Source organism: Anopheles coluzzii, chromosome 2, assembly GCF_943734685.1.
Source record: "Anopheles coluzzii chromosome 2, AcolN3, whole genome shotgun sequence".
Classification (NCBI taxonomy): domain Eukaryota; kingdom Metazoa; phylum Arthropoda; class Insecta; order Diptera; family Culicidae; genus Anopheles; species Anopheles coluzzii.
In genome coordinates this window covers 69,895,721-69,909,395 of record NC_064670.1, presented here as the reverse complement: position 1 = coordinate 69,909,395, position 13,675 = coordinate 69,895,721, and the positions used below count along the sequence as shown (strand labels likewise).

The 13,675-nt window shown below is 40.2% G+C and overlaps 1 protein-coding gene across 1 annotated transcript; it reads right to left on the bottom strand.

Annotated features, from left to right (window-relative positions):
• Positions 1-9,290: 9,290 nt before the first annotated feature.
• On the bottom strand, positions 9,291-12,398 carry LOC120950415 (raf homolog serine/threonine-protein kinase Raf). Its single transcript, XM_049605097.1, has 5 exons — positions 12,247-12,398; positions 11,643-11,963; positions 10,933-11,580; positions 10,658-10,807; positions 9,291-10,586 (listed from the first exon to the last, which is right to left on the bottom strand). Exons 2-5 carry the CDS (start codon positions 11,943-11,945, stop codon positions 9,630-9,632), a joined length of 2,058 nt encoding a protein of 685 aa, XP_049461054.1. The 5' UTR covers positions 11,946-11,963; positions 12,247-12,398; the 3' UTR covers positions 9,291-9,629.
• Between the last annotated feature and the right edge of the window lie 1,277 nt (positions 12,399-13,675).

Below are 13,675 nucleotides of genomic sequence, written 5' to 3'. Positions count from 1 at the left end.
CTACTTCCCTGGCAGGATCGCAATAATCTTCCTCCGTATGCTGCGCGGTGCCGTCTTCTAGGCCTTGAACCTCTTTCGGTTAGAAGACGCAATGCACAGTGCTCTTTCATCGCTGGATTGCTAAATGGCTCTATCGACTCATCGCCTTTGTTGCATCGAGTCGATATCTATGCACCATCCCGAACACTTAGGTCCAGAGAAACTCTACGGCTCGCTCAACCCCGTTCCAGTGCTGGTCGGTCTGACCCTATGTTCCGCATGTCGGCTGTCTTCAACACTGTCTCGGATTGCTTCGACTTCGACATCTCAACTCAGTGCTTCAAGGAACGTCCGGCTTTTGCCGTGGCCGCAGTGAATTGCGATGCAAATCTTGTTTTTGCTATGTATTTTTTTATTGAACTGTTACATCTTAATTAGGCCATACGGCCCGTTGAAGATTAAATAAATAATAATAATAAAACAACTGTCTGTTTTCGGCACACATCTGCAAAACAAGTATAGGGGCCTGTAGTGTAGCAACCTTTGGGGGATATCTTAGTTAAGCAATCTTGGTATGTCAGTTGGGAATGATGGACTAGAGAAGAATAAAGAGTCAGTTGTGTGGAGACCGAGGAAGGATCCAGACGTGCTAAACCACGACACTACATTGGCGACGAGAAAAAAAAACGAACCCGGCTCCAAAAAGAAGTGAAATTCAAAGAAGGCAGAGTTATGAATCCTATGGGTAAGCATTGTTAAAGTTGAAGTGTAGGAAAGGTACTACAAGAATGTCCAAACTACCGGTTTGGTTGCTTAAATGCAGTGAATGATAAATTTGTTTTGTTCTGTGGGAAAAGTGAATATTGGTTGCGTGCTTAAATGCAGTGCTAAAATACAGCAAGCAAACGATAGCTTGAATGCCGTTGAGTGACAAATGAAAAAAATAATTTTCATCGTAATGACGCCGGATTTTGTCATCAGTTGCTTCAATGCAGAAGTACCCGGAAAGCGTGAAAAGAATGGGCTCCAAGTGTGTATGTGCAAGCGCGATGAGACGTTGGAGTTTGCTTCAAGGTAGAATTTTACGAAACGTAACGGTGAAACGGGGTTTTGTTCCTTCAATGTGTGTGCGTGTGCGAACGTGATGGGACGTTGGAATTTGCTTCAATGCAGAATTTTGCAACACATAACGACAAAACGTGGTTTTGTCCTTCCAATGTGTGTGCGTGTGCGAGCATGATGAGACGATAGGAGTTGCTTCAATGAAGAATTTTTAGAAACGAAAAAAGTGAAAGAATAAACGCGGTATTGTCCTTTCACATAAAGACACACACACGCCCCCATACAATAGGCAGGGATGGACAATCTCTTCAATTCCATGTTCATGGTTGTATTGAAAAAATTTGCACTGGTTAACACCGGTGTGAGTGGGTGTGTAAACGTGTGCACATGTATGCTTACATGCATGTAAATGAATATTGGACTAATTTTTTTTGTGCTATGAATTTTATTTCAGACATCTTGCGAATGCCAGGCCTTGCGGCTCAACCGTTCAATTACGAAGGGTATTCCGAAAATATAGGTGTGGAATGGAAAAAGTGGCTCAGATCGTTCGAAATTATGCTACGGGCTTGTCGAATCGACGATGACGATTGGAAAAAAAGACCTTTTGCTACATTTTGTTGGCTCAAACGTACAGCAAATATTTGATTCACTACCAGAATTACCGAACACCGACAGTTGCGGGCCACTTGCAAATGTAGAAAGATATATCCCGAATAGGACTGCTTATCAAGAAGCAATTGCCAGACTGGATAATTTTTTTCTTCCAAAACAAAACCCAACCTACGAACGACATCTGTTGCGTCAAGTAAAACAGAAATCCGGAGAGAGTTTCGATTCTTTTATCATGAGATTGCGTGTACAAGCAGACCGTTGTGGTTTTGGAGACAAGATGGAAGAATACGTGAAAGATCAGGTCATTGAAAATTGCCAATCCGCTTCATTACGCCGAGAATTACTTAAGCAAGGTGCTAGCCTTGACAAAATAGTGAGCGTAGCCAAAATTTTTGAAACTGTTACGTATCAAGAAAAATTATTCGCTGATAACAAAGAACAAGTTGAACAGGTGCATAAAATCGAAGAACCTCAGTATGGCAAGAAAAGAAAATTTCTTGAATCAAGTCAACGGGAGTGTCATCGATGTGGATACTCAGGACACCTTGCAAAAGAAAACAAATGTCCAGCAAAAGGAAAATTGTGTAACAAATGTGGTGGCAGAGACCACTTTCCAAAGAAATGCCGTACCAAGCAGTCAGACTATACAAGAAAAACATATTCAAAGCAGGACCGCAACTACATCGCAAGTAATAACAAAGGAGACCAAAAACCAAGCATTGTAAACCACATCGCCAATGAAAACACAGAATATGTTTTTCATCTAACTAATTCAGGCAACAACAGCGAAGGAAAATGAAATGTTGGTGGTGTTCCGTTAACCGCAGTAATAGATTCGGGATGCTAGTACAATTTAATCAGCAAGGTAACATGGGAGGAGATGAAATCGCAACATGTTCACGTGACAAATCAACGACGCGAAACTGCGCTTGATCTTAAAGCATATGGGGGACAATCTTTGTCACTGATCGGCATGTTTACAGCTACGATCTCACTGGGCATGGCTAAAACAGTTGCCGATTTTTACGTCGTAGAAGGAGACGGAAAAACTCTTATCGGCCGTGATACTGCCACCTTCATGGGCGTTTTGAAAATAAGCATACCAGTAAATGCAGTTGAAAACACAAAAGGGAAATTGGGAACCATTAATAATATCGTTCTGGATTTGCCTATCAAACCCAATGCAATACCAGTAGCCCAACCATATCGCCGTATACCAATAGCATTAGAAAAGCTGGTGGACAAAAAGCTGGACGAGCTACTACATAAAGGAGTTATTGAACAAGTAAACGAGCCAGCGAAGTGGATATCTCCAGTAGTGGTAGTCCCAAAAGGAGATAATGACGTTCGCATTTGTGTAGACATGCGGCGAGCTAACGAAGCGTTGGAAAGAGAGAACCATCCTTTACCAACCTTCGAAGATTTTCTTCCACAATTAGCGAAAGCAAATGTTTTCTCCCGGTTAGATGTAAAGAATGCTTTTCACCAGGTATGAAGAAAATGAACATCGATGCAGCATAAGAAAAGTTTGGGAGTTTTTTGACATTTGAGAATTCTTTTGTAACACTTGAAATTAGGTTAAAATAAAATTTAAAAAAAAAGTTCTCTGCAGCTAAACTAACTGTGTACTTGTTTCAATTTTAGGTAGAGATATCGGAACAATCTCGAAGCATAACAACATTCATCACACGAAGAGGCTTATTCCGCTATACACGACTTATGTTTGGTATAAATTGTGCTCCGGAATTATTTCAGGAGATAATGGAACAAATTTTAACAGGCTGCGATGGCTGTTTGAATTTTATCGACGATATAATTGTGTTTGGATCTGACCAGGAACAGCATGATACAAGGCTGAAAAAGGTTCTCCAACGCTTAGTAGAGTGGAATGTAATTTTGAATACAGAAAAGTGCTCATACGGAGTTCGGCAAACGAAGTTTTTGGGACACATTCTGTCAGCAAATGGAATTAAACCAGATAACGATAAAGTAGAATCAATTAGAAAATCTAGAGAACCAAAGTCTGGAGAAGAGGTTCGTAGCTTCTTGGGACTAGTTAATTACTTAGGGAGATTTATACCGGATTTGGCAACAATAACGTTTTCATTGCGACAATTAACAGGCCAGAACCAAAATTTCTGCTGGAAATCTGAGCATCAAAAGGCATTTAACAAATTAAAATCAATTATGATGTGTCCCACAACGTTAGGGTATTTTGATGTTGCAGATAGAACGCAGCTAGTGGCTGATGCAAGTCCGGTTGGCCTCGGTGCGGTCTTAATTCAAATAGATGCTCAGGGTACCCCACGTATCATAGCCTATGCTAGTAAAAGCTTATCTAACGTAGAGAAGCGCTACGCCCAGATAGAAAAAGAAGCTCTAGCCCTCGTTTGGGCTGTAGAACGATTTCATTTCTACTTATACGGACGTAACTTTGAACTAATAACAGACCACAAGCCCTTAGAAACGATTTTCGGAACAAGATCAAAACCATGCGCTAGGATTGAGAGGTGGGTGGTGCGTTTACAGTCGTACAAAGTACCTGTTGTTTACAAACCAGGCAAAACTAACATCGCAGACCCACTTTCACGGTTAGCCATTACGGAAACTGTAGAAGGAAAAACATTCGACGAATGTGTGGAGCAGTACGTTTCTTGGGTAGCTTTTAATGCATCACCAGCCGCTCTTTCATTAGGAGAAATAGAAAAAGTTTCAGAAACTGATAAGACCATTCACGCAGTCCGTCAAGGATTAGAAAAAGACATTTGGTCTGAAGATGCTTCACCATTTAAAGTATTTTCGTCAGAATTGTGTTTTGCAAACCAGATTTTGCTGCGCGGTACAAGAATTGTCATACCCAATTCATTAAGAGAGCAAACTTTGCATTTAGCACATAAAGGTCACCCCGGTATGACCATCATGAAACAGCGACTACGGGCTAAAGTCTGGTGGCCAAAATTAGACCAACAGGTAGAAAACTACGTAAAAACTTGGGATGTATGATGGTATCTGCACCACCGGCACCCGAACCGATGAAAAGAAGGGAATTACCATCTGCACCATGGCAACATGTAGCTATCGACTTCCTCGGACCACTTCCTTCTGGGCACTCAGTTGTCGTTGATTATTTTAGTCGATATATAGAAGTAGAGATAATGAAAAAAATTGACTCGGGAGAAACTATAAGACGGTTAACACCAATTTTTGCCCGTTTTGGATTACCATTAACTATCACCGCAGACAACGGTCCACAGTTTTCTAGTGACGAATTTAAAGAATTTTGTATTAAAAATAATATTAAACTAGTTAGCACAACCCCCTATTGGCCCCAGCAGAATGGAGAAGTCGAAAGACAGAATCGCTCTTTATTAAAAAGATTAACTATTATCAATTAACAATCAATGAATACCGATTGGGTCGAAGAGTTAAACAAGTATCTTTTGATGTATCGATCCTCCCCACATTCAATCACTAAAAGAACTCCATCAGAAATACTTTTGTCATACAATATTCGAGATAGACTTCCATCAATTTACGAACCAAAAATTGTAGATGAAGAAACAGCGGACCGAGACAGAGAATCAAAAGAAAAAGGAAAATTGTACGCAGATAAACGTAGAAACGCAAAAACCAATCCTATAGCCGAAGGAGATGAGGTTCTATTGAAAAAACCATTCAAAACCAACAAATTGTCTGCAAACTTTGGTCCCAAAATATATATACAGTGAACCCTCTCTTATTTGACTCCTCTCCAATTTGAAAAACCTCTCTTATTTGAACATTTTGCACAGTCCCTTGATTTCCGGTACATTTTTGTTCGTCTAATTTGGAAAACCTCTGAAATCTGTGTACCTCTTATTTGTGTATGGTGTTCCCATGGTTATTGAATGATGTATGCTCAAATTGGCAATCATACGCACAGTTTCCTATAGCAACAGTTAAAGCTGCATACTAAATGTTCTGTCTCTTTCTTGTTTGTATGGAACTTACATTCACTTTCAACCTCTCTAATTTGAAAACCCCTCTTATTCGACAGTCCCATCGCCTCTCAAATAAGAGAGGGTTCACTGTATACTGGTTTTGCACCCTTACTAATGTAACTGCCAAATAGAGCAGTGACAACGCTTTTGGTTCCGAACCGAGAAAGCGTGTGTTCAAATCCTGATTTTTTATGATCTTTTTTCTGTGCTTATTTCTTTTTATATTAATATTTTCTTGCTATAATTAATATAAACAAAATTTTTGTGAAGCAAAATTAAAATAATACCTTTTTAAAAAACATAATATTTACTCTATCTTCACCCATCATTATTAGGATGGAAGAAATATGCATCTCATTTCTCATTTTATTAGATTTATCGAAATGAGTTTGATACATTAACACCTTGCAACGGGTTGGTCTTTAACAAGCGAATAATGCAGACCATCATTAATAAAGTGAAATAGCTCAGAGCTTAACGCAAGAGAACATAACACGTAAATCGTGCTATCGAATTTCACGCTCATATCTGGGAACACTACAACAGTGCAGTGTTGAAGACACTTGTAAGGTTTTCTTTTGACAGTTGCAATTTCAAATTTCAAATTAAAAGCGAAATTTTTCATTGACATATTTCAAAGGCATTTAATTACTGCTAAATGCACTGCTGATCGCCTTCAATTCGCCGGCGATTACAAGGCGATTAGAAGGCATTTAACGGAAATTTGCGGGTAGGGAGGCCACCCACACCAGCAAAAATTGACGGTTTCTCGCTCTGCCCAATACTTTGCGCCAACGATGATGAGGTATTGATTTGAGCTGTGCGCGCGTTTCGCAGCGTTCTTCGCTTGCGACTTTGGTGCAAGTATCGGCAGATTTCTTAGAACATTTAATGTGCTGCTTTGAGTAGTATGGGGCCCCGGTTTTCTGCAGTTCGGGACCCTCGACAAAATACAGTGAGTGAAGCGATGGGAAAAATGAATTACAGTGGAGCGCCGATTATCCGGGCTCTTCGGGGCTCGACCTCGCACGGATAGTCGAATAACACGGATAATGAGTCAAAGTATTTATTTTATCACAAAATCCTGGTTTGTTTTAGAAATTAATAGTATGTTTCAGTAAAACCTAGCCAGTTTTATAAGCTTCATGTTTTTCAATGAGGATATTTGAAATGTGCCATGAATTATAGCTTATTTTGTTATGAGAAAATGCTCTGGTAACCGTTATTTCAAATATCTTCCTCAGCACGCAATGTCATATATGTATTGAACTGTCATTTTTCAACAGCACGGATAAACGGACAACCGGATAAAAGGTACCCGGATAAACGGCGCTCCACTGTAATTAAAAATGAGTCATTTTGAAATAGATGGTAAAAATCCCATCCAGAGGGGGGGGAGGGTAGAATCGATACGAAGTCGTACATCCACAAGGACGGGGCCCCCTAGATCGCCGGGGCCCCTGGCGGCCGCCCAGTCCACCCACCGTTTAACGCGCCACTGGGTGTGAGACACATCTCAAACATACACACTCAAACATAAACACACACACACATACAAACATACAAACACACACACACACACACATTCACACACACATACACACACACAAACACAAACAAATACAAACCACACATAAACCTGTCCCAACGGGTGCATGGTGCGTTGAAAAAAAAGGCCCTATCTTATTGTCCGATACTGTACCTCAAACAGGTAGAAAATTGAGAAAACTCATTTCTTGGCGCATTTGACAAAATCGCATTCAGCGCTTTTCTCACCATTACCTAAGAGAACGGATAAAAGCTAAATGTATAACGTCGGTTTTCACCTTCTAAGGGTGCTTTTTTAAATTATTATGTTTAAAATTATAGATACACGGTATCTCTTAGAGCGTTTCTACATACACCGAGAATGCAGCTGAGAAAATAACTGACAGCATGCTTTGACAGCGACTGACAGCATTTTCGGTGAGAGAATTCTCCTCGGCATGCAAAGAACGATGGAGCTGAGAAAAAATTGAATTGGCAGTTTATAGCGATCGATCAATTACCCAAGTGCCACAAATCCACTAAACGACCACTAAACGGCTTCTAAACGACTCAAGCACTCTACCTAAACGGAATATAGAAAGACTTCGTTTAGCAGACGGCAAGCGACTCATGCATTCTAAAAATAGCAAAAAAGATGGTAGCGCTATCTGTTGGTGGGATACCCCAACCAGCTGAGCTTCATCGCTTGGAGGAGAGCTTTCTCATTTCCTCTGTACTGTTGTATGGTTTTGCATTGAAGTTATGCCTCGCTAGAATTAGAACGGCGATACGATTGTTTAAATACTAAACTCCAACGGAAACCACCAACACTGAAGCAAGTGAGATTTGAGTAATGGTTGTTGGTGTTGATACCCACGTATCTGACCACACGACCATTTATATAGATTTTTGCTCAGAAAGTTAGAAGGCTATATAGGTCATGATAAGATAAAACTTGTCGAAACACATTGCAAGAAAAGGATAGCAAGATAATGATGAGTTGTAATACGCCATCTATCGATCAAACCAATGAAGCTGTGGAGCTTTCATTTTTTTCTATGGATATTCAATTTTCCAGTCGTTTAAGCTTAATCTGTGGCCCTTGGGTTATTTAAATACTAAACTCCAAGGGAAACCACCAGCACTGAAGCAAGTGAGATTTGAGTAATGGTCGTTGGTGTCGGTACCCACGTATCTGACCACACGACCATTCATTCGTTTAGTGGTCGTTTAGTGGATTTGTGGCACTTGGGATGTTCATTAGGCCCGTGTCAGGCCCGTGGCAACGCTCATCGGATGCGATTTTATCGGACGAGATTTATATGGGAATTGACAGATAACGTCGGACGTGCGATTTCGTCGTCCGACGTTATCTGTCAAATCCTATATAAAAATTTGACAGGCCATCCGATAAAATCGCATGCGAAAAAGCGTTGCCACCGCCCTTATTCCCGAAAAATTTCGCTTGGGCGGTCGTAGAGATGAAGGTGTAAATTTGGTCATTGACACAACGGTTAATACGGTAATGTACTGTTTTGACACATCAAATGTTAAATGACAAATGTATCCTTTTGAGTGTTTCTACACACACCGAGAAACCACCTGAGAAAATAATTGACAGCATGCTTTGACAGCGACTGACAGCATTTTCGGTGAGAGAATTCTCCTCGTCATGCAAAGAACGATGGAGCTGAGAAAATATTTTCATTTACAGTTTATAGTGAACGATCAATTGTAGTTAGTCTTTTTGTAGTGTAATAAGTAGAGAAATATTCATAGAAAAGCAAAAAAAACATACTTTTTTGGCTTCATTTTAGCGGCAAAAATCGATTTTTTTCATCATGTTTCCAGAAGTTTCATCTCGGCGCTTTTCGGAGCTTCTACACCCACTGGTGTGAGAAATCATTCGCCAATTTTCTCACAACTATCTCTCCCCTGCTGTCTCGGAATATACAGAAACGCTCTACCATTTCAAGCAAAATATGTTAACTAGCTATAATTTGACTGAAAATCTCGAAATTTGACTTTTGCTAATATTTGAGATACGCTATTGCCTCGGGTCCGTATTAATAGCATAAATCGGGGAATACCTGAATTATGGATAGAATAAAGTTCCAGTCATGTGCATTCAATCGGTAAACCAACTAGTTTTATCTCGTTTAAAAAATTGTATAATGAGATTTTATTCAAATAAGCTATCATTCATGCGTGCTACACAAATTAAGTAAAGATAAACCAATAGTAAGTAGTTTTATCAAACGCTTGGATTTTTCATGACAAAATTCCTATCATTTTGTCGTACTTGTTTAATTTGTTTTTACTATCATCCTTTTACCATGCGATGATCTATTTGCAAGATTTACTGCATTCTATACTTCTACGCGAGAAACTAACAAGATGAATCTGTTTAATTTATAAAAAAATAAAGCATGTTTCTAGTAACGACTATTATATCAGTTCAATAGGTTAATAATTTCCTGCGCCGTTGTAGAATTGAAAGTTGTGGAAGTTTACCGGTGTCTTAGGACTTGAACACATATATAGAAAATCGTCATTTTGTAGTTGGGTCTGAGTAAAATTAGGTTCACTTGCGCTACGGTGGAACTTAGGCATGGTTCGCAGCATATTTTCTAACATGTTTAGCAATAATCGAAAGAGCGGTCGTTCATCACGATTGAACTTAATGCAATCCTCAACACAACGCTTTAAAGCTTGTGGACAGTCAGTTCGCACTTTTGTCGAATCTGGCCGTAACTTTCCACAGCCAACCATGAACAAAATCTGGTCTTTGTTATTGATGTGATTGTATGGCAATTGCTCGGTCAGCATTTCGTATAGTACAATACCGAACGCGTAAACGTCACTTTGAAATGAATAAGGATTTTGCTCCTTCATACGAATAACTTCCGGTGCCATCCAAAGAATACTTCCAGTTGGTTGATTCGATTGTTGAGATCCGGACCACCGTACCTTTGCTGTTGCTAAGCCGAAATCACCAATTTTCACCGAAAAATCATCATGCAAGAAAATGTTATTAGACTTAAGATCACGATGAATAATATTTTTTGCATGTAAATAATCCATTCCTTGAGCTGCTTGCCGAGCGATATCAATCAGCGTGTTTAGCTTGAACTTGGTCTCGTTAACGTGAATATGTTTATACAAACTGCTACCTTCACACCATTGCGTCACAATCGCTAGAGATGGTTTACTAACACAACCCATAAATAGTAGAATGTTGCAATGACGTGTTTTCTTTAACATTGCTACTTCATTCTTGAATGCTTGTAGCTGTGCCGGACTTGGGGTTTTTACGTTCAATGTTTTTACGGCCACTGGTCCATGCCAATGAGCTTTATAAACTGTACCAAACGATCCAGAACCAATTCGTTGTCCTATTAAAATTTCCTCTGCCTGGATATTCTACAAAAATCATGGGGAGGAAGGTTAATGCCAAATTTGTCTAATCTATAACTCTAATGTAGCATTCTTACCCAGTTTTCATCGGATTGCTTGGAATCCCTTGGAGATAGCAGATTCTTATTGCTTTCATCAGCTGATCGAGCCCGCGGTCTTTTGCTATGGTTTAATGTATTTGTAGGTGATGCTTGTGTGGAATGCGAATGCTCTTGATTTGGTTGTGCCTGTAATCCATTGCAAATATATAATATCCCAGTAAAATTAATGCTTAAGCAATGTGATCTCATCAATAATTTTGGATGATTTTAACCATAAATGACAAGTTATACATAAAACAGATAAGAACTACCTGTAATGGTCGATTGCTGATCACATGTCTATTTTCTCCTCCGAAGAATGGCTTTATCACATTATTAATGCAAACATTTGGAGCCGAATTGGAACGATCATGCTGGTTGAGAGAACGTGGATGACGCAAGCTTGTACTGTATCCACCGGCCCCTGGATTAATGATACCAGCCGTGCTTTCTGGGTTGGCCAAAAGCACATGATAAAATGTGCTATCCATGTGTCGCTTGCTGCATATAGGTGGTACTTTATCGACACATCGCTGGTGGAATCTATAGTTACACTGATTACAGTAAAATCCAGTAAACAGCAAACGGCGGCAGCACTCACAGAATGCAAGGGAAAAAAATGTTTTCCGGATAAACTGATGCGATATATACGTTGGGAATCCAATGTCCAGGATACGAACGAACACTTCATCGCAGTTTAGAGCGCTTACATCAGTTTCCCACGGAATCGGATAGTTACTGTTGCCGGCAGTTACCTCACAGAACTCACAAGTAAGGTTACGGCGTTTTAATGCTTTCGCTAAGGCGTCCTTTAACCGCATTCCTGGAATTACTTGCACGGATGTACGTTGCTGATTTGGTAAGAAGGCTCGTAATAACATTTTCGACTGTCTACTTAGTGTACCGCACATGCTCTCAGTCTGGAAACAATGTGAAGAAGATAAAATTATCCACGGCATTTTTCACAATACGATAAACTTACCTCTACCCGCTCTGCTGGATCAGGAGGTTCGCTGGGTTCGCTTAACTGTTCATTCTGCATTTGTATCTTCTTTTCCATAAGATCCTGTTCCTTGATCTCAAGATCATGAAGTTTTGAGGTGAGTTCCTGATACTCTTCCAGGTACAGCGCCGGTGGCTGCTGAAAGTCAGCAAATTTTTCATTTAGAGCGTCGATGTTTTCTCGGGTAACATGAATCACAGATTTTATGTTTCGCAAATCTTCCTCCAACTGTAAGAACGCATCGAGCTCTTCGTCCGTATCTTCTGCATCGGCCGAGGACATCAAGATAGGTTTCGATCACTAGTAACAAAAAGGCGTTTGAGAAATTTTTAATTCCCTTCACTTCACTTATTTGAAGAAAGATCCTTGAAGATTTTTCGTCAACGATTTCGTAGACTTAGGTAAGTAAACTTAGATAAACCCACTACAGTTTAGCTCTTTAAACATTTCCAATTTTTTTTTTTCAATATTAGTTTGTTACAAGTTTTTTTCTGCTGTTCAGATCCACTCCTTAACAATCATTTCACTCCGACTGTTGTCTTCGTAGTGAATATTATTTTCAAGATTATTATTAATCAATGACCTCAAATTCCTCTTATTTTCTCCTATCCTCCTGTTCCGAATTAGTAAAATATTTAATAGTTTTATTCCATCTTCAAGCTTTTTCCCTAGAATTTGTTGCTTCACACAGGTAACAAATTAATACATTTGCAAGTTAAGCTGTCATTTTATTTTCATACGCAAGCCCAAGGTTTGTGTTGGAACGAGGTCAAATATTATACGTACGTCCAAGGACCGTAAAGATATCAGGTCAAGTTATAAGCCCGTTTTGACAGCTAGGTGGAAGAAGAATTGACGAAGAAAACTGACAGTTAGTTTTCCGCTTTTGGCGAACGCTTCAAGTTCTCGAAGGAAAATTTCCATTTTAAATCACGGACTGTGTTCTAATAAACTAAAATATTCACCCAAATTGATCTCCACCAAATATTGACCATGCAAAACGTAAATAATCCATCAATACATATACAAGCGGAAAACCATCTGTCAAAATCGGAGCCCAGGGGGGGGATCGCCAAAAGCGCTATAACTACACCTCATTATACATTCCACCTTGACGTACGTCACACGAAGCGTACCCTCAAAAAGTTTATACGGACGTCACACGAAGCGTAAACTTTGGCGTAAACTCAAGGTGGAATGTATAATGAGGTGTAGTTCAAAGTGGGTACCCGACAAACAATGCGAGGGTTGGTGAGGTACCTCTCACTCTAATTTCTCTAGTCTAGTCTAGTTGCCTCGCTTCCTCCTATAGCGATTCTGTCGAGCTGAGCTTTCACGTCCCTCACCACCGATCTCCTTCCTACCCCTCGCCTAAGATCGTCTGACGTCTCGCCTGACTGCTTTCGTTTTGTTGCAAGGTGTTATAAATGACAAGGTGAAGTTGTTCAGAGCAAAATGACATTTCTCGGCTTGACATTTCTCTTCCGGGGGCTCCGGTATAAAAATCGGGGAGGGCTGGTGCGGGGTAAAGAAATTTGTATGCAGAAAGTGACAGATGTCCCTCACAATGTCGCCCAGCAAAAGCGATAAAAATCAACCTTCTAAATACCCGACAAACAATGCGAGGGTTGGTGAGGTACCTCTCACTCTAATTTCTCTAGTCTAGTCTAGTTGCCTCGCTTCCTCCTATAGCGATTCTGTCGAGCTGAGCTTTCACGTCCCTCACCACCGATCTCCTTCCTACCCCTCGCCTAAGATCGTCTGACGTCTCGCCTGACTGCTTTCGTTGTGTTGCAAGGTGTTATAAATGACAAGGTGAAGTTGTTCAGAGCAAAATGACATTTCTCGACTTGACATTTCTCTTCCGGGGGCTCCGGTATAAAAATCGGGGAGGGCTGGTGCGGGGTAAAGAAATTTGTATGCAGAAAGTGACAGATGTCCCCCACAATGTCGCCCAGCAAAAGCGATAAAAATCAACCTTCTAAATACGTTATCCTTGCTTGACATACAGC

Bases quoted from the DNA above. Each gene is read 5' to 3' on its own strand.
- LOC120950415 (XM_049605097.1), bottom strand. From the start codon at position 11,945: ATGTCCTCGGCCGATGCAGAAGATACGGACGAAGAGCTCGATGCGTTC. The intron at 10,808-10,932 runs GTAGTTCTTATC...AATGGATTACAG, and splicing joins TCAGCAATCGACCATTACAG to GCACAACCAAATCAAGAGCA. The intron at 10,587-10,657 runs GTAAGAATGCTA...TGATTTTTGTAG, and splicing joins AGCAATCCGATGAAAACTGG to AATATCCAGGCAGAGGAAAT.